Genomic DNA, 26135 nt, shown 5'->3' on the forward strand with positions numbered 1-26135 from the left:
AAATCACAAGCCAAGGTAGGATGTCGACATGAATAACTTTCATCTTCAGAGATGGGAACGACAAGGAGCCAGAATTACTGATACCACCTGAGAGCCTTCCCTTGATGCACCTTCGGAGACCTGGCTACAAAGAAACGCTCCGAATTTCTCCCCGGAGCTACATGGGGTCTTGTTCTAGTAAGTGTACTGGATGGAACTGGAGGCACTGGCAGGCTCGTAGAAGCACCTCCTTCGGGGAAGGCATAGAGAGTCCTAGACAGGGGAGAAGGGAGGAGGGGCTGGCAGAGGGCGTGTGGTGCTGTCTCAGTAAGCCCCGCACTCCCCCTGGACAGGGTCACCCCAAGGAATGTCAGTTTCAAGGAAGTACAGGTGGCCGTGGGAGCTGGGCCGACGCAGCGAGCCTGACAGAGAGAACGGGGTTGCTTCTGAGAGGGTTCACCCCACAGTCTGGTGACCCTGCCCCAGGCCTCGAAATAGAATCCTTCAAAGGCCAAAATCCATTTACTGGGTTCGTCATTCAGCTGGAGAATCCCCAGTTACAGGCAAACGCTCGAGCAGTCGTAAGACGTCCGCAGCTAACACCTCGATGCTCATCAGCTCATCAAATCTTTCCCAGGCACCCAAGGGAGATGGTTGAACAGGAAAAATAAAGGAGCGGCGGGATTTAAAATACAAAATTAGAAAAGATGGGTGTGATGCCTGGAGGAGAAACAAGGGTGCTGGGGGGAGGCTACTGAAGAACACCCGAGCCCATGGGGGCTCTCGGGGGCCCGGCCCTGGAGGTGTTGGCGTGGGGTCAGGCACTGGGGAAACTCAAGCAGCTGGAAAAGCCAAATTTTCTGCCCCAAGATGGACTCTGTTTCCACATGGGAGGCCCGCTAGCCGGTCAGAAGCACAGCCAACAAAGGAACTCAGGAATTCAGATTGCAACACAGTTGTTCACTGGGCCATCTAGCCAAACCTAGCACTCGCAAACCAGGGCTTCCAGGCAGAGTGTCTGGGCAGAGTGCTTATTACCAGGGGCCCACCGGGAACACTCCCTGCTGGTCTCCTATTATAAAGAACAGGATTTTAAGGAAAAGGCTGTTTCTCAGTTTCTTAAGAGCTCAGCTCCCCTGACTAAAGTACCCATTCACGCTGTGCCCCAACAACCTTTGGGAAGGCTTATGGGAAATAAACAGGGACCATCTCACATCTCAGTAAGATCCTAAGGAAAATCCATCTCTTTCTCCACTGGAAAATAATGGCTACTTCCGTGCCTTGCCCAGAGACTCAGAATGAGGGGTAATTCTTCTCTGCCACGACAATGTAGCCATGAAGAAAAGAAAACCGCATTCTGGAAGAGCTTCAGCCCTCCCTCAGAACAAACAGCACGTGGAAGCAGTGAGTAGTCACAGACGCCCTCAATCTACTTTCAGCTACCTCCTTTACCCTAGGCAGAGAATGAGGGCACCAAAAAGGCCCATGAGGGCAGCTACAGGGGGAGGGCGAGGCAAAGAAACCCAAGCTCTAGAGGAACATCGGAGCCTTCTGTGATGGAAGTCGGAGACTTCATCTCCCAGAAGCTCATCATTATTTTGCAATGAATTTCCAGAGTTTCATGAGCCCTCATACCCAACCAGGAACCCCAGAGGCACAGAACCCCTGGCCTAATTTCTGGGATTTACTCAACTGCATAATTGTCCACGGAGAGGTACATATAAAAAAATGTTCTCTGCCACATTCTTTATAAGAGCAGAAGTTTAGAAATACCCAGAGGGCCATCAAGAAGGAACCCATTAGGTGAGATTTTGGCCAATAACAGAACGGAATGAATCAACGCCTGGCCGGGAAACAAAGACCGAAATGGGGTAAGAGAGAAACACAGGCTACAGAGCAACAGGCCAAGGAGGGTGTATAAACAGCATCCCTGGGAGGCACAAGCAACCAGAAACTGTGTTTGTGTCTGAGATGGGAGCCTGGATCAGAAGGGATTTGACGTTGCAAGCAAAATGACATTTTAATTTTTAATCCATGTTATTACTTTTTTAATTAAAAGAGAGCTACTTGGAGGTAGATAAATAGTTGAGTAGAAAGAAAGGGAGACTGACAGTTTTAAAAGAACTTCCGGTCTCGCAAGGTCCCAAGATACTCCCAGCCTGTAGAATAATTGTTTTCACAAAACACTTGGCACCAAGACGCAAAGAGAGAAGCATCTCATAAAGGCTTTTCCCAGCTCCAGCTGCTGCTGGTGGCTCCGAGCGGCCAAACCTTCTCTCCCAGCCTATGGCTTGTCCTATTGCCGAACCAATTATGGAACAACATAAGGGCGGTGCCAATATTATTTTTTAAAGGCCGCTGCTAGTCACTAAATGCCCATTCAACCGATCTCCTTGCTACATTTGCAGCAAGCTCAAGGGCAACTCCGGATGGTACAAATAACGCACATGAGGCTCTGTCTGCATGAGGCCAGTGCCCCAGCAGCCACTGTGAGCGTTAGCATCCCAGCTGACACTCCTAGGAGAGTCCTGTTGAGGATGGCGTCCGGCCCAGTCCCGGAAACCATCTTTCGGCTGTGTTTACCTTTGCATGGGAAGTCAGCAGCAAGGACTGAGGGTTGCTTGGTAACCTGGTAACAGGCTGTGCCTCGGTGTTCCTAAGCTGGCCTGGAACTGCATCTCCCTCCCACACAGCCCGGCTCACCACGTGGCCCTGGCTGCCCAAGAAGGTCCAGCGCTCCCAGGAGGCTCTCCTGAGGCGGGAGCTCCCACTGGCCCTGCAGCCCCACGACCTCATTGGAAAAGGTCCACGGAAGGGATAGTCCCTTCCCCCTTTTTTAACTGACAGCACTGCACCGGCCCCTGTGGACTGGAAGACTAAAACAGTGAGATAGGATCAACCTGGCCGACTTGACCATCCCAGAGAGGCTCGAGATCAGGCCTGGGAGGCTTCAAAGGGACACACAAGAGCACTAGCCAAGGACAGCTAGTGATGAGAACTGACAGACTTCCATCCCTGTGCCCTGGCACACAACCCGAAAATGGCCAGTTCACCCAGTCCCCAAAGGCAGCCCTTGCCTCTCCGATAAAAGGCAAGCGGCAGACAGCACCTGAGTCTTTCTAATTTGAGTCTGAACAGCATGTGTGCTTGGCAGGTCTGTCCTTCCATCCTCTATGCCTTGAGCTCATGTACAATGAATTTTTATTTCCTGATTAGATCTTGAGGAGGAGGGCGTTGTGGGAGCCAGTGAGGATTAATCCAAGTGGGGAAGACATTCAAATCCCCTATGAATAATTCATGCAGGACATAATCTGAACACAGATCACTGAGAGCTGGCTGAGGCGCCGCTGTGACCTGCGTATTTCCTCTCCCTGAGGTCCGAGACCATCACAGCCTCTGCGTGGCAGAAAAAGCCCATCAAAACGCCAGCACAGCAACGCGGAGGGACGCCTCCCCCGTGAATCACCAATGTGAGCACAGTGACCAGCCACCAATCTGTTCTCCCCCCGTTCATTCCATACAGGGGAGGGGGCCGCCCATTCAAAACAGCAGGTCTCCACCTCCGGAGGAAGTGGGGATGGCTGGGGCAGGTGTCCTGCAAAGCCTGGGGCCTGCAGGGTAAATGTGGAACTGCAATAAATTTAAAGGCATCCAGTCGTCCTCGTGTGAACTGCCAAGGGGGTGGTTATATGCTGAGGTTGGATAGGCACAGTCCTTCCTGGGTACCCTCAACGCCCTTTGAGTGGGCAGCTTTAGAAGCCATCATTCTTGTTCCTCTCAGGGACCACATTTCCTCTAGAGGAAAGACATGACATTGCTGTCACTTTTCAGGCTTTCTGGCACCAACGGGAGTCAGTGAGCTAAACCCCCAGGCTCCTAGATGAATCCAAAAGTTGAAAGTCAGGCCACTACATGAAGATGGGCATTCAGTTGAGGGGGATCATCATTCTGAGGGGGGAGGCAGAGGGACAAGTGTCCGCACATTGTAACCCAAACAGACCCGATCCCCATCAGAGGGGTCCAACCTGGAAAAATGATCAAAAGGCACTGACACCCCCTGTTCAGTAAGCTGACAGTTTCGGGAACAGACAAGAAGGGTAGGCACTGTGCCAGACTCCAGCTCAGTCCTGTGCAGTGTTGGGGTGAGTCAAATGGAGACAGAGCAGACCCCTGGCATGTCCCCTGCCCTCCCTCCACCACCAGCCCCAAGTCTCCACTGTCCAAGCCCGCTCAGGGTCTGCAGCAGGGAGCTTGCCTGAAAGAAGCCCAGCGCTACCTATCCTGATGGAAAGTTCGCTCTCGGGGAAAAGCAGCTCGGGACCCTCAGGGTCACACTTCTTCATCAGCACAGGGTCGAAGTTCAGTGCCAGAGCCGTCTGGGGGTCTTCTGCCGCACCCTGAAACAAGAAGCAGTGTGTCACTAAAGCACCTCTGCCACCCTCACTCCCCAGGCCTCTGCTACCCACAGCTGCCCAGGCACCTTGCCAGTGTCTACCAAGGTCACCAGCGATGGGCCCAGTCTAGCTGTCAGACCAGACCCGATCAGCAGGAAGCAGATGAGCTTGCTGGTAGGAGAACTTTAGGGGAGACCGAAACTGGATCTGAGGAATCAGTGTTAACCCTACAAATGGGAAAAACAGACCATAAAGGATGGGGGCTGCACATGCCACCCAACACACACACACACACACACACACACACGCCTCACCACTACCTGGCAAAGGCACAGTGGCCTTGAGGGCTCAAAAGAAGCCTGGGTGGCAGGTTGGCTCAGGTGGCAGCTGCAGTACAGGGACCATGGCCAACAGTATTAGGAATTCACCATCTTCACGGGTCTCGGGAAGTCAAAGGGAAGGAAAACGAAACCACATCAAAGGAAGAAACAGTGAGAGTCTCAGACACGTGTAGCTTGCAGTTAATTCTACCGCGCTTGGAGCTCCTGCTGGGTAACTCATCAAAGCGACTGTTCTTGCATTAACGAGGCAAAGTCATGCAACTTATCCCACGTTTATTTGACATCTGTACCATGACTTTATGGCTACTTGGTGAACAAGACAGAATCCCAACTCTCGTTGAGTTTGTGTTCCGGTTAGGAGCAAATAAACGAGCTCTTAATGAGGCCATAAGCTTCACTTCCTAACCCTGCTGACAGCTTACAAAGCACCGGGTCTCGAGGGGACCCAGGAAGATGGGGAACCCAACCCCAATACCTCCACTCTGTCCAAATAATCTCAATGCTAAGAGAAAGTAAGAAGAATCACATGGAACAAGAAAGAGCTATTTTCTAAAACCAGGCAAAAACAGCTCCAAGAAAAGGTTTCTTTTAAAATATGTGACTCTAGGGCCTCCCAGGTGGCGCAGTGGTTAAGCCCTGGGCTGCGCCTCTGCAGCACCGGTTCGATCCTGGCCAAAGGCGAGGGTCCCACATGGCGTGCAGACCTCTCCTCCCATGCCCTTTGTTCCCCTCAGCAGTGTATTTCATCAGTCTGCCTGTTCTGCTCCCCGCTCTGGCTCTGGTGAATTTTCTCACCTCCAGCACTTATAACTGTACCCAGTGCTTATATAAATAAATAAATAAATCTTTTTAAAAAAAATGAAATCTTTAAAAAAAAAATATGTGACTCTTAACATGGAAGGGACAGCTTATAATCCAATCGCCAAGGGGATGCCTTGCAAGCAAATACTAAAACTGTCTTCATGACACGATGATTTCATGAAGGAATTTCACAGTTATGTCTGGCTGTGCCTTATACAAGCACACACAGACATGTCCACACACAGAGACACATACACAGACACACACAGTCACACAGATGCACACAAGCACACACACAGAAGCAGATGCACAGAGGTACACATGCACAGATGCACACATGCAGAGTCACAGAGACACACAGACACATACACACAAGCACACACACAGACATACATATACACCCCTTCTTGTTTTCTCATTGTCATGATGACCAAGGATCACCAGAGAATCTAAAGATTCAGATATTTTACTTCATTATTGTTTTCCAAATAATGTTAAAAATTCAAGCATACACGTTTCCACTCAAGTCTTCTCATTTGTCCAACACGTTGTTATTGTTCTAGTTGTCTATATAAAGCACTTTAATACAGGCACCAACACCTCATTTAGCCTTGTGTAATAAGGGAGATAAAGATTTCAGGCTGTGGGTGCTGCCTCGTTCATAATCCCGGGTCCCTCTGTAGACCCCTTGGGGCTGCAGGAATTTCACCTGCTCTGGTGCTGGGAGAAGCACAAAGAGGCAGCCTGTCATGCTGTGTTACAGTCAAGACTGACACTACAGATGGACAGATCCTGGGGACATAAGGGGCTTAGAGAGGCCAGTCTCCACTCTCTCCCCTTGTAGAAACCCCCTCCAACCATCCTGAGTGACAGCTGGTGTCTGTGCCACAGGCCATATAGTCACAGCTCTTGGTTTGTTTATATGCTTTATTTCTAATTCTCAATCTCATGCTGACATCTGAGGAATCAGTGCAGCAATAAAAGAGATGTTTCACTGACACTGTCAGCTGATTTTCCTCCCTTTGTCTTCCTCTTTTTTCATAATGTGATTGATACTTAAGGGTGGGGGACAGTTTGGATGAAAGCCACTTCTCACAGCAGAAACGCAGCAGCATTAATACACTCTAAGCTGCTTCCTTGACTGGAGCCCATTTAGGAAGGCACAGCATGTGGAGACCCTGGTTGTAATTGAGAATATTGGTTTTTCAAGTGAGGTGATTTTGCTCCCAGGGGACATTTGGCAGTGAACATTTTAGAATATGCTGGTGGGGAGAAGAGTGGTATTGGCAACCAGAAAGTAGAGGCCAGAGATGCTGCTAACATCCTATAATACCCACACAACAAAGAATAATCCAGTTATATGTCAATAGTGCTGAGGGAAGAAACTCTTCTTTAGAAAGGTTTAAGCTATAATGCCAAAGATAGAAAACTACAGACTAAAATCCCTAATGAATACTGATGTGAAAATCTTCAACAAAATACGAGCAAATTGCATTCAACAATACATTACAAGGATTATACATCATGACCAAGTCAGATGTATCAAAGTCATGCAAGGATGGTTTAACATATGTAAAGCAATCAATGTAACAGCTACATCAAGAAAAGATAAAATCATAGGATATCAATAGCTATGGAGAAATCATTTGACTAGATTCAGCACTCATTTATGATTTAAAAAAAAAAAAAACTCTAAACAAGATGGGACTAGAAGGAACCTACCTCAACATTATAAAGAACTTTTATCACAAATCTACAGTCAATATAATACTTAATGTGCAAAAATGAAAGCTTTCCCCTTAAGATCAGGAACGAGGCAAGCATGCCCACTGTCACCACTTCTGCTTCAAATAGTATAAGAGGCTTCAGCTAGAGTAATCAGAAAACAACAGGAAATAAAAAGAATCCAGGTTGGAAAAGAAGGGAAATACGTCATATCTGAAGATGATACAATACTACATATAGAAAACCCTAAAGACTCCACCAAAAAGTAACTATAAAAAATAGACGAATATAGCATAATAGAGGTTCACAAAATCAGGGTACAAAAATCTATTCTATTTTCATATAGAAACAATGAATGAGAAGAAAAAGAAATTAGGAAAATAATCCCATCCACAATCATATCAAAAAGAATCAAATGCCTAGGAATTAATGTAGCCAAGGAAGTGAAGGACTTATATAATGAAAAATATAAGATTCTACTAAAGAAAACAGATGATGATGTAGAGATGGAAAGACATTCCATGTTCATGGATAGAGAGACTCAATATCATCAAAATGACTATTCTACCAAAAGCAATACAAATATATAATGTAATCCTATTAAAAGACCAACAATATTCTTCAGAAAATTTGATCAAAAAGTATTAAAATTTACTTGGAACCATAAGAGACCTTAAATAGTTAAAGTAATCCTGAAAAACTAGAGGTATCATGCTACCTGACTTTAAACTGTACTATAAAGCAACAACAGTTACAATAATATGGTACTGGAATAAAAATAGACATATGGCTCAGTGGAACAGAATCAAAAGCTCAGAAAAAAAAATCCACATATATATCAATATTTAATTCATGATAAGCAGCCACAAAATGAAGAAAGAAGAATCTCTAACAAATGATGCTGGGAAAACTGGACAGCCACATATAAAAGAATGAACTCAGTCCACTCTCTAACTCCATACAAAAAAAAAAAATTCAAAATAGATTAAAAACTTAGATATAAATATATAGAAGAAAATGTTAGTGATACGTTTCACTGACTTTATCAATGATAAAGCTGTTTTTGGAGACTCAACCCCTACAGCAAGGGAAATAAAAGCAAAAATAAACTGGTACTACCTCAAATGACAAATGTTTTACACATTGAAAGAAAATATAAGTAGATTAAAAAGACACACTACACACTACACATATTCATATTCACTACACATATTCATATTCACACGCTACACAACCAGAAAGGGGTTAATATCTGGGCATTCACTAGCTCCACATGCACTCCTCCAATGTGGATTGTGCCCTCAGGTGAGGTGTGGGGACACCTCCAGCAGACCTGAAAGGAAGGGGAGGAGCCACACTCATTTCTGAGGACTGTGTTTCAGGCAAGGTCAAGAGGACAAGCATCTCCCTTCGCCACATCCCATTTCTTTGCCATTTTATCCATCTATGTCCTGTTGGTTGTGTTGCTTTATGTCAGTGCTGGGGGTGGGAGATGTACTGAGAAAATCCCACCCCCACTTCCCTGAGGAGTTGTGCTTTTAAGATGTAGACAAAGACCCAGCCCACCCCACCTGGACCACACACTTCACCCTCCCCATGCGCTCCAACCCACATCAGCATCCAGAAGGGCAGGGCCAGTGTGCAGCCAAGGGTGAGCATCCCATCACCTGGAGTGGCCTCCATGTATCTTGGGGCCCAGGCACCAGCCTCCTGGGGCTCCTTTCAGAGTCCACTCTCAACTGTTGATAGGAGGACAGAGACATATCCCCCCGGAAATCCCAAGGAACAGTTCCCCATGGGAGATGCCAGCCCTACTGGGGCACCTTTATCATAAAGTCTGTGATGGGGGGCAAGGGCAAAAAAGCAAGCACCTGCCTGCCAAGGAGGGTGTGGCCTGCAGGTGGAGGTGGGGGGACTGAGTTTCTTTACTGGGTGCCTTCAATAAACACAGCCTGGTCCTATGCAGGAGTGGCCAAGACCCCAGGGAGAAGCCCCATCCCCCTTCCTCCTCCAGCCTTGAGATGGGAGCCTGGCCCTCTTCACTTGACAGCATCACTTGCTTACAATTCTAGGGCTCTTTTGTTTCATCTCTGCAAAGTGTTCCCATTTACGCTACCCATGCATCGCGTGCTGCCCTGCAGGGCGGCAAGGCTCCCTTCCAGGGCGGACCTCTGGCAATGCGAGCTGTTCTTGACTTTGCACCTCAGCCCTGGGAGCCGGCTGGGGGCCCATCAGCGAGGTGAGGAGTCACTCTCCTCCCCCTGGAAGTTTCAGCTGGGCTCCTGGGGGGCTCTGGACAGTTCAGGGGTGCTGGGAAACCTCACAGCTCCAGAATGTCAAAATGCCAAACACACAGGCTCCTTCCCAAACTCCAGGTCCCCTTGCCTTCCCTCTGCTCCCCTGGAACCTTTCCCTGGCCCTTCTCCGGCAGCCCGCCCCCCTTTCCAAGTCCAGCTGGGCAAGGAGGCAGGAGCGGGGCTGGGAAGCACCAGGCAAAACCCAAGCAGGGCCATGGACTGGGATCACCATCCTCTAGTGAGGGATGATGGTGATGATGCAGGGTTTGGGGCAACTCCCAGGCTCAGGGCAGACAGAGCAACTTCCACCCTTCGGGAAAAGCTGTGCAGAAGTCAGGAGCTGGAGGAGCATAAGCACCTTCCAGAGGGAGAGGAGAGGGCGGCGGGAGGAAGAGGAAGGAGGACACCCTATTACGAGGCGGGTGGGAGAAGGCGGGGTGGGAAGCAGCCCCGCCCCGTGCCCGACACACGAGCCAAAAAGGCTTCGAAAACACAATCTGTACATGTCCTTGGAGAGAGAAAATCCGGAGCTGCTCATCAGGGTTTGCTGTCCTGGGCACCAGGAAGACAATGGCTGCTGCCCAGGCTTGCCAGAGCCCCCGAAGAAGTGAGTCACAAACGGAAAAGCCTAGAGTGCCAGGACACAGGTGTCCCCGATGAAGCCCATGATGGCACTGGGTCCCCCTGCCAAGCACAACTGGAGACATGCTTCCCATGCCAACGTTCGGACACCTGGCAGCCCCGGGACTCACAGCCAATGCCTGTGCCCTGGGTCCCAGGAGAGATGGTGCCTGTTTTACGTCAGTCCCCAGCTCCCCCCGCACAGGGATGTGTCACGCCCACTGACAACTGTCAGAGGAAGCCGAGTGGACCAACCGCTGGTGCTTGCCAAACCCACACACGCCTCCCATTACATCCTGGGGAGCTCTGTGCTCCCCCGACCCGTGCGGTCCCTTTAATTGAGGTTTGTCAGCGGGTTGAAACTCCCCGAGGAAAGGCAAAGGGAAAGGTCAGAGGATTAATTGGTGCCCTGCCAGCCACAGAGCACACGGGGAGGGTGTTCCCCCGAGCAGAGGAGCTGCATCCCCCAGGAGCAGGCAGGAGCGGAAGGGGCCTGGAGTCCCAGAGCTTGCTTGGCCTCCTCCCCTGCCCACTTCACCCCCACCCCACCCCAACCCCGCCATCCCCACTTAACCTAGACACACAAGGTGACGTTCAATAATTGATGCTGTTTTTATTATTCAGAAATTGCCATAATAATGACACTCGTAACACGATCTTAAATTATTCCACATAATGGAAAAAAAATTAAATGTCGCCCTGATCAGCGGTCAGAATATGGATGATGCTTACATAATAGTAGATGAGCAGCTCCCCAGGGAGACAGGCGGCACCCGGCTGCCCGGGACCAGGCTGGCCTCACAGCAAACAAGGACACGGGGTGAGGCAGAGGGTAGGTTCCGGCCTCGGGCTCCGTCAGGCAGCTCACTGCCGACTTCTTGGCCTCAGTTTACCGACATGTTCAAGGATCTCGGCCAGCAGCCATAAAGACAAGGAGAATGACATTCAAAGTCCTTGGTCCCTACTAGATTTTTAAGCCCATTTCACCTTGCCCTGCCCAGCACGAGGACTGAAGTTCTAAATTAGCTTCAATCCCTTCTCCCCCAGCCATGGCACAACATCCAGTCAGTGACCAGCAAAGCAGGGTTTCAAACTTCCAGCTATTTCATGCTTGATGTTTCTAAATGCTGAAGAAGTTAGAGCCCCCACCCCCAGGAAGTCCTCCTGGATGATCCCAGACTTGTGTGGATTAAACATACCTCCCTCTCTGTGCTACCCTGACACCCCAAACAGTCTCATCTTGCTAAGTAAGAAAATACCCCAAAACTTACTGACTTTAAACCAGCACCAAATTTTACTGCTTGTAAGTCTGCAGTCTGCTGGGCACACCTGCTGCTCTGCCAGGCCTCAGTTAATAGTGCCTGGCCCACTTGTGCATCTGTGATCAGCCGGTGGCTTGCCCGGGCTGGGATGATCTGGAAGGACGTGCACCTCTGGCAGCCAGCAGGCTGTTGGCGAAGAGGTGGCTGATGGCTGGCCAGGAACCTGGGTTTTTCTCCCTGTGGGCTGTCAGCCTCCAGCAGGCCTGGTCTCAATCAGATGCTAAACTCGGGGCTTGGGGGCCAGCAAGAGAGGGCCAGGTCCAATGCCGAGTGCTGTCCAGTCAACATTTGCATTAATTTTCTACCAGATGGATAAATCGATGGTACCTTTCAGGAGGATCCTCAGGCCATCTCATCAGGATGGCTGCAGGAGAGGAACCTGTGGCTGTTTTGCAACCCAGCACACACGCAGGCACAGACACACATGTGTCATGGTCCTTGTTGGCAGCCCAGGAATCCCAGCAGCCCTCTGTGGATCTCGCCTACAGACAACCGCTCTGGAGTCAATCCTCAACAGAGATCTTGAAAGGTTTATATAAAAAAAGTTTTCACTCTCTATCTCCATTTAAACAATGATTTATAAAAGAAATCAGATCAAACATCTGAATCACTCGTTCAACCCTTTGATGAGCAAATCCTACTGCTCAATTTTCCACACTGTTTTGCACGTGCGTTTACACCTGAGTTGGTACCGAGTGGCACCGCTTTAATTGCTGAGGGTTGATTGCTGAGGGCAGGCTCAAGACCTCCATGGACAGAGGGTATGTGCGAGCCAAGCGCAGCCCTGATGCCTCCACAGGCGCCTGCAGAGATGATGGAGGCATCCGAGCAGCTCCAGCACGCAGCACACAGCATTCCAGGGACAGAACTGCCAGAACCAGAGAGAGCGTGGCGGGCAGTGCCACCGGCGCTGGCACTGGGTAGCTTTTTTTTCAAAAACATCATCTGCCACATCATAAAAATATTACTGGTTTCAGTTATATCAATTTTATCGCTTTAATGTGCACTGAACGAGGTTTGTTTCAGGACTGTTAGGAGCCAAAAGTCCAAGGTCTGCTGCGTACCTAGGCTTATGCTGGTGCATATGGATCAATGTGCACAGCGCTTATGAGTGTGTCCAGAGCAGGGCTGTGAAAACAGGGTGGGGACCCTGCAGCCTTCCAAATGGGCATCGCTACTGGTCAAACAGGAAAAGCACCAGCCCACAGTGGGAACCAGTGAGGGGGTCGCCTCCTCCCGGCTCGCCCCACCACCAACTGCCACTCAAACAGTCATTTCTGCCCTCACACTGCATGCTCAATAGAACGGCGAGCCCAGAGTGACCGGATGGTGGGTCTCCAAGCCTCAGGCCCTGTCTGAAAACAGTCTTGCTGCCTCCTGAAAACTGCTGCCTCCCAGGCGGAGATACCCAGCTTCCTAGCTGGGACTGCCAGCCCAATGGACGCTGGCTGGGAGAGGTGTGGGCCCAGGGCCAGTCAAGAGACCCAAAGGAAGGAGGGAGAGGCAGGGAGACCTTTGGGTGAGGGTGGAAATCCCTGTGCACTTGATGCTAAGGAAATGGCGTGCAAATAGCATCAGAACCACTTCAAGGAGAAGCCATGGCTTTGAAGAACATACTTGATTTTTCTTTTATCCGGGCTTGAGTCGTGGCACTGCTCAGCTTGGAGCAGAATTAATTATTCATCTTATCTGGGCTTGATGAGGACTTGGCAGCTCAGAAGGCACTGAGACAGCTTGCTTTTAAGGAGTGTTTTTCTGCTTCCTGCCGTGGGTATGTGGGGACTGACATCTTCCTTTTTCTCTCTTTTCTAAGCCCAAATTCCAAAGGCAGTGACTAGTGGAGAGATCAGCGTGCCTGCGGGAATGTGACAAGTCACCGCCTCCCAGCACTGGAAGCAGCACTCGCTTCCTCCCTCTGAAGTTCCGGGGTTATCAGGCCGGTGGGTTAAGGTGGGTCCCTTGCTTAGGATCGCAGCGGCCGAAATGAAGATGGCCTCTGAGGCTCAGGGCCCCCTCCTGAGGTCTGCTTGCTGGCAGGATTCCATTTCTGGTGGCTGAAGGACTGAGGCTGCTTTTCCCGGCTGGCTGTCACAGGGGCTGCTCTTGCTTAGAGAGGGTGCCCTCAGGCCCTGCCAGCAGGAGAGGCCTCACTGCAAATCCCTCTGGCCTCAGGATGACCCCAGCCCCTCTATTAGGGGCTCCTTGCCTGGTGAGGTCAGGCCCACCCAGCATAATCCAGCTTTTGATGAACTCAAAGGCAACTGCTGGGCAACCTGCGCAGTATCTAGAGGGAATGAAACCCCAGGCAGAGAGGAGGGCAGGCTGTGGCGTGCGCCAGGGGATTCGACTCTTCTGGGCCATCTGGGATGTGCCTCGCCCGAGGCCTGTGGCACAAAACTCTCTCCTCTGACACCCCTGGCCACCCAGCGATTCCAGAGCCTCACTTCCCCTTAGGACCCCAACCAACAGGCCTGTGGGATGGACAAGCTGCCAGGTTCTACTGACTCTCCCCATGGAAGCTCCAACATCATAGAACAAACCCATTGTCTTCTGACGCAGGAGACCACGGCCAGATGGTGCCTTTGCAGGCTCTGCCAGGCCCAGGGGTCAGCAAGACAGCACGAGGAAGGGAAGTGGCCTCTGGGCCAATGACCACTAGGCACGGGGGGGCAGTGCAGGTGGCCCACTTTTAGGGGCCCCCCAAGATGCTTTTGCTTCTTCTGAATAAAATACTAGTAAAGGATACATAATGATGAGCCCAGCCTGGGTCACACTGCTCCTTACACCAACATAGGGGTAAGCCATGACTTTTCTTCTCTTGGGATGGGTAGAGGGAGGCTTTTCTCACCCCAAGGCGAGTCCAGAGGGCACCTGCTCCTGGCTCAGGGGCAGAGTCTACCGAGCAAGCCCCTGGTCCTGCACACTGACCTGCTGGACCAAGGGGCTCTGGAGCGCCAAGTGACAAATCAGGACAGAGCAGGTTACCGAGGGACACTGCTGGCATGCTGAGTCACTTGATGGGAACAAAATGGCCTTAAGGTGTAAGCACGGGGCTAAGAAGGAAGTGTTTGGTCCTGGGATGAACCACGTCATTTTATCTGGGTCCCTGATGAGACTGGGCTCTGAACCCCACCGACCACTCACAGCTGGGCGCGATGCCTCCGCACGAGATGGAAGGACATAAACAGAGCAAGGAAAACCCTTCTCCAGTGCTGGACATCAGACCTAAAACTGAGAGCAGTGATGCTAACTGGATCCTCGGCCTACTGAGAAAGCAAAAGGAGAAACAGAACACGTGACTAGGAGTTCAGAGGTAAAAGTCAGAGACGAACTTGAGCCAGAGGGCGGGCGGGGGTGGAGAGTTACTGAGATGGATGAAAGCACAAGAGAAGGGAGAGGCGCCATAATGGTTCAAAAGGAAACCAGGATGGAGACAGAGAAAAGGGGCGAGAGAGGCGGGTATGTCACGTACCCCAAGAGCTATGAAACTAGAAGGAAGGGGGGCCCTTTAATAACACACTTCAACCCTTGTCCGTGAAACCAAGGGATCCGCACTGGAGGACCTCTCAGCCCTGCTGCACATCAGCCCTCCACAAAGTCACGCATTTCCAGGGCCAGACAACGACATGCATACTCACTCCACAAGAAGGGAGGAACCGCCAGCCCCTTTTCTCCAAAGTGCTCCCACCCACTTAGGTAAGGGGTGGTGCATCGTGAGGTCAGCCCCTGGTGGAAGGTGGGGCTGCACCCAGGTGATCCGGCTGCCAGGTGGCAAGCCCAGCAGAGGGCACCAGCCTCTCCAGCTCCACTGGGCATACAAGGGGGGCATCTGCTGGCCCCTCTGCAAGAGTGGGATACACCCCACTTCCTCAGTTGGAGTGTACCCCCATACCCTACTTCCTCGGTTGGGGATTCCTCATGGGAACCTCACACTAGTGCACTCGCAGGGAAGATGGACTCCCCAGGCCTACAGGAGTCAGCCCCAGTTCTCAGATACGAGGTGTCCCCCATGAGAATTAGCTGGAAATAATACCCCCATCTCTAAGCACAGGGAAGCTGAGGAAATTTCCACCAGGAGAGATGGGGATGTTCTGAAGGTGACGTTTTCAGAAATTCGTGGGCTAGCTGCCAAGGGTAGTTGCTATACCTTGTTATTATAGAGGAAGCAGCCTGCTACAATGAATGCACATATGTGTGTGTGTGTGTGCATGTGTGTGTCCTTGTTATCTGGAAGACCCCAGCAATAACTAGATCACATGTGCCTTGCTGAAAAAGATATGAATGGGCTGATGTGTCCGTGGCACCTGGGAGAGGTAGACTAACTTAGGAGAGAAAAATCTCATGCCCAGGTCAGAAAAGCAGCCCATCCTGGAAAGCTCTTGCAGTCAGAGGACGGAAGTCCTTGCAACAAACACAGGATGATCAGAGGCAAAAGGTACTGAGAGCATTTCTCTGCCACATGGAACAACATAAGAGGCATCCCTGGGGACCCCTGTAGGCAGGTGTGGGAGGCCAGCAGGTCAACCACGGAGGGAAGACAGAGGACAAGTGAGGAAGGACAGAGCTGGCTGGAATCATGGCCAGGCCGCCAGGTCAGCGAGGTTAACATCCAGGGTCAGCAGCGTCCTCAGACTGGACCCCCACATCTAAGCCAGTGCTTTGCTCCACCTGCTCCTTCCTTTTCCCTTGTGTTGACATAGCCTCCCGGTGGGGAACTAATGAGACCCCCTAGCTTTTCCTCCTCTTCCCTGCAGCATCACATCACCCCTCAGGGAGCCTGTAACACCTTCCTGCACGCCAGTGTGGGAGATGGAGAAAAGATGGCTGCGTCCCTCAAGGACCTGGAAAGCAGCCTTAGGTCCATGTCCAGAAAATTAGCTGCTGCCCAAGAAGCCCCTGCGAGAGGAGAGGCGTGTGCTCTAGATGGAGGGGCACCTCTGAAGGCACAAATGGAGAGCCTGGAGCTCCAGCAGGAAATAGTCTGGACCCCTCATTGTAAACCAGCTGTTTAATATCCTTTGTCTCCCTTCCCCTCATTTCTAAGACCAGGACATGGTGCAGACGGAAGTAATTTGGAGTCTGAAGGGCCCCTGGCCGCACTCAAGTTCGGGTCTTGAGTATTTTTTGAACATCTGGGAGCCCAGGAGCATCTGGAATAGTCTCCCCACCCCTGGCATCCCAGCCCTCAGGGCAAAGCTCTGTGCTTCTAAAACGGAATCATGCCATCCAAGTCTGGGATCGGTCCCCAGGGAGAAAGCCAGTGTCACAGCCCCAGCTTGCTGTCCGTGAGCCAGGGTTTCTCGGGACCCATGAGCACGTAGCTGTTGCTCTAATGCCTTTGCAAAACCCCCAAACCGCCTGGCCTTTCTGCTTTGGACAATTACAAGTCCAGCTTATGAAAAAGGAAAAAAGTCAGGGGAAAAAAAAAATCACTAAATAAGCCAGAGTCACCTGTGGGTTTAGAGGATCCTTATCAAGAGATTAAGGAAGATTTCTCTCCCCTACACACACTCTCTCATGCCCACCCTGCCAAGAAAGGAATTCGGGTTTTGCCTGAACCAGGAACCAGATGCCTCACTTGCAAATTTCTGCAGGTTGTTCACGGCATTCCTGCTTTTACATTTGCAATAATATTCTTTATTTGGACTGGGAAATGTGAACTCATTACAGGCGACAAGCCCTTCGGAAGGCAGAGCAATTAGGAACCAGCCTCACCACACTGACAGGATTTCTTTTTTGTGCCTGAAACAAAGAGCATATGGGTGGCTGAATGGCCAGAGAGGCAAGGGAGAGAAGCTGCTAATAACAGAATATATATAACAGCCCTAACCAGCTTACTGTGGACATGAGAAAGCAAGAGTTTGACATCTTGCTGAGGGCAATCTCGATGATGAGAATTAAGTCAGCTGTAATTCACCAGGATTTGCCCCAGGAAGGCTCATTTGATGGCTATTAAAAAGGGGACTGGAGGATTAGCTAAGAGGAGGGCAATCCAGGGGGGCTGGGGTCAGAGGATTGTAAGTCCTGGGGTCATACTGGGTGTCTTACCTCTGCAGAGGGTGAGAGGCGGCATCTGATAAAAAGCAAAGCAGAGACCAATGGAAATTCATGTCTCCTGAGAGGCCTCCTGCCAGCTCCCCTCTTGGGGCCTAGCATCCTCAGGGCTGACTCCCCAGGCTCCCCCAAACCCTTCTCCCACTTCTACTGGAAGTTGGGGGGCTCAGAATGTCCCTATTTGCCTCCCCAGTGCCCAGGGCACAGGCTGGCAGCAAGCAGTACCTCTCAGAACCCAGAGGCTGATAGTCTTGCCACTAAGCCACCCAGACCTCTTGTTTCTTGTAGCTCATGCTTGTTGATCTTTCTCTGCTTCCCAGAGAGTGAGGCAGAGAAGGCAAAACTCAGGGTGGTTGCTAATTTATCGTGTCTTAGGAAAACTGGAGTTAAAGTGGGATTTGTCGTAGCCCATTACCTTTAGAAACTGCTAGAAATAGTAAAGTTTTTCGTTCACCATCCCTCACCCAACACACATACACACACACACACACACACATTCTCCCTCATCCTTTCTCTCCCTCTCTGAAAGTCCAGTTATTTCTCAGGTGGCAGAAAAGCAGCTCCAGGTTGATTGTTCAGCTCTGTTTCCCCAGGAAATGGTAGAACGCCCCCAATTTTAATGAAAACCTCAGCCCTATGTTTCCAAACCCCTCCTGGCTGAGAATGTGGTTTCTCCTATTTCCATCCAGATAGAGAGCAAACATAAACATCAGAGCTTGAGACCAACATCAGCCCTGTTGATCGATAGTTCTTCAAGGAAGTTTGGCTCCCACATGAGCAAGAACTAATGTGAAAGGGATGTGAGCAGCTCCTACCCCCCCAACCCCTGCTCCCCTCTGGGAGCTCTGTGCCTGAGCCACATACACCTCCCACCCCAGTGGAACTGGGTGCACCGCCTAAAGTGGTTGGCTGTTTGTTTAATTAAAGAAGAGAAGCTGCAGGCGGTGGAGGGGCCACACCCCAGCAGGTGAGGGAGATGCAATTTACAAAGGACCCAGTCTGCAAAAAATGGAGCTAAAATTCTGACTTGGGCTCAAAGCAGGGAGATCCAAATTCTGCCCCCAGCCTGCCTGGATCTGATCTAGAAGGAGAATAAAGACATTTACATGACGAGCTTAGCAGGGCACCTGGCAGGGAGCAGCCCTGCATTAATATTAGCCACGATTATCAACAGCATCATGATTATTACCCGGAAACTAACATGGGCTATTTTAGCAGCGAGAGCCACCGCAAAGGGAAAAGAAAACAGACTTGGCTGCAGTTATAACAAAATCTCAGTCGCTCTGATTGAAGTGAGCGGATGAGAAGCGTATCCCACTGCCCCATAGATAAAGACATCTTATGGCTCTCGGAACCATGGCTGTCTCCCTTCACCATGGATGACAGCTACGGGGTTGTCACTTACACAAGCTCTCCCCAATCAGGAGACAGGAGGAGGTGTGGGGAGGGTCTCTTGTACAGCAAGGCTTGGCCATTAGGCTATAGATCGCCTTCTGCACGGCTTCCATTTGATAGATTTGCTCTGCGGTCTCCCCAATCATAAGCCTAATATTTACCCAGTGAAAGAGTATTTGTGTGCGTTGCCATCTAAAATCCAATAAGTATGGAGACAGCGGAGAGGCTGCCTGTTCCCGAGGCATGAAAGCAAACACAGCCAGTTCTTTAAAGAGCCATTGAGCTAATCAATACCCTCTCCCATTTCCATTCAGGGGCCCTGGACCAAGCAACACGTAATAATTATTTTCCACCATTGCAACCCTCGGAGAAGCTTAAAAGAAAAATGTCTCCGCTTCAAAGCCTGTTCTTCTCTGTTTGCCAAACAGGCTAGTTCCTGGGGTCCATGAGGAGCCCTTCCCGGACTGTACCAAGCGAAGACGGCCCGCCCTGGGCTTCTGGAGCTGGCCCTGGAAAATAAGACACCGTCCCCGTATGGCAACACTTTAGTCCTCTCCTCAGCCGCTGGCCTGCTGCTCCTGCTTCCCCGCCAGGGCCAGGTTTTGGCCAGACCTCCTGCTGGACACGCTCAGGGCTCAAGAAATAAACACCCACCTCCGGGGTGGGTTGGGCAGGAAGGAAGCGGACGCTGTGGGCTGCTGGACACCATGGCCAGCTCCTTCCATCTGACACTCCTCACTGCGACCACAGGCTTGCAACCCAGCCCCATCTGGCCCCGCATGCACACAAGAAGCCCGGCATGGAGACCCCCAGCCTCACCTGTGTGCCTTCCTTTTAGGGAATTTGAAGAAACAGGAACACAGAAACTTTACAGAAGCGCTCCTGTCCTTGCACAAAAGTCAGTTCAAATAACTAGTCGAGATTAGGTTTGATGAGAAGAAACATGCAAATCCCACTGCAGGGACTCAAACATGGGAAAGGAGTATTGACTCGGCAGGAAGGCCCAGGGTCCAGCTGGCCAGTGGCCCCTGTGCTGCCAGGGGAACCAGGGCCTCCCTCCCACGCCCATGGCCCTTAGTGGTGGGTGCTGTACCCCAAGAGCTGTTCTGTTGGTTCGAGAAGGAAAACAGGTGAGGCGGAGATACGAAGGGGAGCCTCCCCCAAGACGCCTGCCAACCCCACCACGTGGGTCCAGCTGCCAGGCAGCCGCCAGATGACAGAGTTACAGCTGGGCGAATCGCTGGAGGAACAAAATCGGGGTCCTCTTAGAAGAAGGGGACGTGGATATTTGGTAGGGTATCCGGTGTTGTAACAAAGATAGAAAATTAACAACAGCTGGAGTGTAATGGATTGTTGCTTAGAAAAAAGTCCTGGCGGTGGGGCTAAGGCAGGTGTGATGAACAGGGAGGCGCTAAGCCAGGGCTCGGTTTTGATGGAATGAGAGAGAAAATAATAGACGTCTTTGTATTCTTATGAAAGTTAATTTGTTTTTAATGAATAAGCTTATTGCTATTATTACTAACATTTCAGTTCCCCTGGAAGTCCCCTTGAGAACCTCGAGGGACCTCCAGGAGTGCCAGGCCACACTTTGAGAACCACCCTTTTGGGCTCACAACCTTGTTACTAGATGGACAGGGAGTCCAGCCAGCACCAGCAACCACTGGGTCTCCGGGTCCAGCACTTACTTCCCACCCCAGGTCTCCACTTGAGAAGAAAATAGCTGGCATGTCACGATCATCCACTGGCCTCACTGTTTGGTGGAGAAAAGGACACTGGGGAAGGACATCTCCATTTGCAGACAGGAGGGGCCTCGTCCTGCGGGGCCTCGGAGGATGCACTTCCACTCCTGCGCCAGGTGTGCGCGGTGGAGTTTCTAAGCCAGCCCTCAAAGGTGGCTACCCTCAGCCCTGGCGCACATGACAGGCCGCCAGACCCAGGGCTGTGGCAGGGGGCCCTGTAGTGCAACAAGCACAGGGCAGGTTCTCTGTCCACGCGGGCAGACGGGTAAGGAAGAGTCCTGGAGCCCTTGGTGGCTTTTTACAGGCTTTAATGCTCTTTCTACACCAACTGTAGTGCAGCAAGCAGGCCCAGGGCAGGTAGGCTGGCAGGTTTCCCAGCCCCCCGAGAATCTTGACTCTTCTTTTTGGGTTCTCTCTGGTGTCATCTCATGGTCTCTTTCTCTCACAGCTGTGACACGTCTTCTCATAGCCCTTCTGCTGTCGCCATTTTGCCATCCTACAGCCTCAGCCTCCAGGTTCAGGTATGCACTCACACACGTCCACACCCCCCTGCAGGTGTCCACCATCAGGCACGCCTGCCCCATGCCCACGCTCCCAGGTGCTCCTGCATTCAAGGTAGCAGGTGATGGCCACAGAGGCCAGCGGCACAAAATCCTGAGCATCTTCAGGACCTCAGTAGGGGAGACATGTGCGTGACAGTCACGAGAGCCCACAGAAGCAGGGAGCTGTCTGTGGTGCTGTCAGGGAGGGGCAACCGTGTGCCTGAGGGGCCAGCACCTGTGCCTTTGCTGGTTTGGAGACAGAGGCCTTGTAAGGAGGGGCGTGGTCATGGCGGCCTTAGGGAGTTGAGACGGGCCGTGGCTAACGGGCAGCCAGGACCAAGGACCCCACTCGCACAGTCCTGCTGACCTTTGGGAAAAGACAAGAGCCGCCACCCAGCTGACATCTTGCTTGCAGACAGTGAGACCAGCCGAGAGCCCACCCAGTTCAGCCCAGAAATGTGAGCAAGTAAACGGTGCTGTTTAAAGTCACTAATGTGTAGCAACTGGTCAGGCAGCACAAGAAAGCTAATTCTCCTGGGCAGGGAAAGCAGGAGGCCCTGGGGCCTCATCCACGCAGGGCAGGGCCTGGCTGGACGTCACCGTCACCAAGGCCAGAGTGACGTCCCTTGCTGGTGAGATAAGCCAGTGGCAACTGCAAAGTGTCCGAGGACATGAAGACGCAAAGAGCGGCCCCCACAAGGCCCAGAGGAAGGGGTCAGGAAGCCATGTGGAAACTAACCCTGAGGGTCTAGCACCTGATGCAACACCCAAGAATAAAAGGCTGACACAGAAACACCCACACGACAACTATGAGCCTGGCAAAAGGAGCGCGGATCCTGCCAAGAGCTCCCAGCATGAATAGACGCCTTCATTCCACAAGGCAGTGAGGAGGCCTGTGTGGCCTGGAAAACACCAGCAGCAGCCAGCTAGCGGCCTTGGAGCGGAGGTGCCAGGAAACAGACCCCATTAGCGCCGGTCCCCAGAGCCCCTCCTACCCACACAGCCGTGGGAAGGACAACAGGCCCCCAGACAAAAGCGAGCAAAGTGTCAACCCCCAAGGTTCTCAGTCCTCCCTGGCCTTCTGGTTGGAAAGGCCCTTGGGAGGCTTCCGTGGCCTCCTCCTGCGTGTGGGCACAGCAGCAGCGTCACCAAAGGGAAACAGTCAAGTCGTTGTAACACAAGCTAACATCCAGAGAGCTGAGAAGAAGGTTCTACGAGGAGACACAATTGGCAAAAGGCAAAATGTTTGCACCAGGAGAGGGGCAGGGAGGACCTGCGGGCACCCCTGACTCAACGTCCTAACGATCTAAAGATGAACTAGGGGGCCTCCCCGGTGGCGCAGCGGTTGAGCGCTGGGTTGCGAAGCTGCCCGCAGCCTCTGCAGCGCCGGTTCGATCCCCGGCTGCTCCCCGGCCACCGGAGGAGGGTCCCGCATGGCGCGCAGACCTCTCCTGCCGCCCGCTGCTCCCCTCAGCAGTGTATTTCCGTCCTTCTGGTCCTTCTGCCTGCTCTGCTCCCCGCTCTGGCTCTGGTGAATTCTCTCACCCTCCCGCGCTTCTGACTGTCCCCAGTGCTTGTATAAATAGATAAATAAATAAATAAATCTTTTTTTAAAAAAAATAAATAAATAAAGATGAACTAGGTATGAACAATCCATTCATTAAAGTAAATGCAGGGGCGAAGAACCCCTTCTCTGTCCTCCTAATTCATGGCTCTTCTCACCTAAAGGGACCCCCAGCCAAAATGCCATAGAACCTGAGATAAAGCTAAGAGCAGCCAGGGCACCCGCAGGAACAGAATCACAGATACTGCAGAGCGCACAGGGGAAATCCGGAGGACATGTAAGTATGCCTGTGGTGTTTCCCACCATCAGGTCTCAGGCCTCTCTGTGCTGAGTGGGGATGCAGGGACCAACATGTCCTGCACAGCCCACTCTCTGAGCTGACACCTGAAGGAGAATCTTCAGGCAGAGTGAGTTCTGAGAAGTCCTCACTCCTTGTGATTCTCCGCCATGACTGGGCCCCACCAAGAGAAACGTTGAGGGGGAAGGAGAAAGGAATCGAGGTAAAATGCCTGGAGGAGGGAAGGTCCCAAGGTCCTACAAGTGAGCCTCTGCTCTGCCAGCTACTTGTTCCTAAGCTTCTTCATTTCGCTGTTGTCCTCCCTTGCCGGTTAACAAAGTATTTTAAAATGTCGGCCTATTTCAGCAAAGAAGAACCAGGTATTTGGGCCCTACTTTTGCATTAAAGGAAGAATGACATTAACCATACTTGAAGACTGGCCAGCGCAGAACTCTGCTGAGGGGTGAATGAATTTACACTTCAGCAAAATCATGTCAAATGGCCCTGATTTATCTGCGTTAGATGCATTCTCTCCAGCTCAAGGGGGCTGCAATCTGGGTACCTCTGAGATACCTTGTCCCTCTCGGTTTCTTCTCTGCAAATGCTTCGTTGAGTTTGCTACAAGCTACTCAGGTGCCCAACGGGTGCATCTTATACTGGCCCAGCAGACAAAGCATGTTCTGTCCCTCGAGTGACTCAGGGAGTCTGTGCAAAGGAAGGCCCTCACTGAAGCCAGAAGATCTCTAGGGATCAAACCCACCAAAGGGGTAAAGTCCTCAAAAACTGACTTCTCATTAAGTACACGGAGCCCTACCTAGCCACGGAACTGAAAGTTAGCTGCACCAGCAGCAACGGGGTGCAGGGGGTATCTTGGGAATCACTCTGATTGTGTTTCCTTTCAAGATGATGCCACATGAATTGCAAAGGAAAATAAATCATTTTCCCCCAGCATCAAAGGCCCTCTGACCTCCATGGGGTCACCAAAGGCAACCCACCACGAAGACAGGGACATTAGCCAGAACTGAAGTGAAGATGTTTCCCTGCTTGGGAACTCGGGAGCTCAGTGGCTCTCAAGAGCTCTCTGATGAAGAGGACACTCCAGACCGTGGTGCTAAGGATAAGCTGCAGAGTTTTTATGTCACTTGGCTTATAAATAAGAAAAGTCTGTTCATGGAAGTGAAATTGTAATCCAGAATCCAATTACCTCCTTCTTCTTTGTCCCACTCCTTGGTCTCACTTGAACAAAGAAATCAAATGACTATCTTACTCCTTAAATTGTTCAAAGAAAGAACAGGACTTTTTTTTTTTTAAAGATTTACTTTATTTATTTATGCATACAAGAGCTGGGGTGCAGGTCAGAGGTGCAAGGAGGTGAGAGGATTCACCAGAGACAGAGTAGGGAGCAGAACAGGCGGTGGATCTACTGAAGTACACTGCTGAGGCGAGCAGCAGGGAGACAGGAGAGGTCTGCTGTGCCATGTGGGTCAGCTCCCTGGCTGTGGATCGAACTTGTGTTGCAGTGGTGCCAAAGCTTCATAGTGCTGAGACTATATCCCTTGTGCCACCAGGGAGGTGCAAAATATTACAAAATTTCCTATTCTGGATATTAAGTTTGTAAGATGATAAGTTTCCAGTTTCTGGAATGGCAGAAAATGGCGGGGCAGGACCTGGTCAGGCCCAGGTTGAGTCCAGGTTCCACCTGGAGGCCAGGAGGCTGCATTCGCCGCTAGGTTTCCTGCCTGTGGTCCCGTCATCACCTCCGCCCGCTGCCTCCCCACAGGGGCACTCGATCCGCTACTTCAGGGCTCCTCTCGCACAGCATCCAACTGCTGCAGGGCGGGCCCCACTGATGTGACCTGGATTGTCCCCACAGTCCTGACAACACAGGGCTGGGCGCTTGGGACTCAGCAGAGCTGCTTCAATGCACAGCTTGGCCACTTTATAGCCTCTAGCCTTGGTTATGTTATTGCCCGAGGCTAAAACATTTTCCAAGTTCAGGTTTCGCCAACTGCAAAATGAGAGTGGACACTGCCTTCCTCCTCAGTCCTGAAGTTTAAATAAATCCGTCAACACGGTCTCCCAACGCCCGTCATGACGGATATCACGAAGCGCGGGTCCCTCCCTCCCCACTCTGCCCAGCGCTCTTCCTCTGAGCCTCCCCCCATTCTGCAGGGAGCCCCTTGACAAAACAATACTTGCAGAGAGACCTGGGTGGCAAAGCACCCTTACCAACCACGGCTGGACATGTTCTTGTCATTCGTCATCCTAACTCCCCACAGCAGCTGCCCCCCACCTCCTCGTCTCCCCATTAGCATCCAATCCATAGTCAAGCGTTGCGTGAATAGCTAGGGTGCTGACAGCATCAAAGCTGAAGTTGCATGGAGGACAGAAGCACGTTACAATGGTCTCTGCCTTGCAGGAATCTGCAAAGCATGCACGCAAAAGAACCTGCAAAAGCAGGAGCTGAGTTGCCCCTTGAGAGGACGACATGGGCAGAAATGCCACAGGAGGGTTGCAAGATAGCTGAGGTCATCCAAGAAGGTTTCCTGGGAGAAGTGGCACTTCAATTGGGACTCAGAGAAAGGCCGGATTTCTATAGCTTGAATCCAGGGGCAGAGATGAGAAGGAAGTAATAGCATGAAAGTGGAAAAACACCAAACATAATCCATCCCCAGAGGTCCTGAGAGAGACCCAGGGGAGAAATCAGAAGGAGCAACCATGTTTACCGAGCGCTGACTGGGCGCAGGCTGGAGAGGCAGCAGCTACCCAGCTCCAACAAGCTCTGACCACGCTGGAACACCAGTCTCAGGACTGCCAGCTGCTCCTGGCAAAACTCAGGTGTCATCTCCGAAAATACCTATTTTAAAACCGGTGGCTCATAGGTGCCTAAGTCAGGTTTAAAGATGATAATAATTTTCTAACAATTCAAGCAGCGCTAAGCCGGAGGTGACCGTGTGAGCAGGGAGCCTTCAAGCCTGTCCAGGTCGGGGAGGCTGAAGGACCCTTCCCACAGATGCAATAAGGACACTGAACAGCTTGGGGACAGGAACAGAAGGCTCCAGGGTCCTTTCCAGCTCTACCAGG

General features: G+C 51.3%; 1 protein-coding gene across 4 annotated transcripts in view; it reads right to left on the bottom strand.

Annotated features, from left to right (window-relative positions):
- The window catches only part of SLC39A11 (solute carrier family 39 member 11), a gene marked incomplete at its 3' end in the record, with an annotated part of 239994 nt that overhangs the window by 156803 nt on the left and 57056 nt on the right, over nt 1-26135 (bottom strand). For 3 of the 4 annotated variants that reach the window (XM_084238722.1, XM_084238723.1, XM_084238720.1), the window contains one exon: nt 4235-4376. In XM_084238722.1, the coding sequence (XP_084094848.1) occupies nt 4235-4376 (142 nt within the window). The remainder of the gene's footprint in view (nt 1-4234; nt 4377-26135) is intronic. The other variant, XM_084238721.1, reaches the window with a different exon arrangement.

The sequence above is a fragment of the Talpa europaea genome (assembly GCF_964194135.1).
Source record: "Talpa europaea genome assembly, chromosome: 7".
Lineage (NCBI taxonomy): Eukaryota > Metazoa > Chordata > Mammalia > Eulipotyphla > Talpidae > Talpa > Talpa europaea.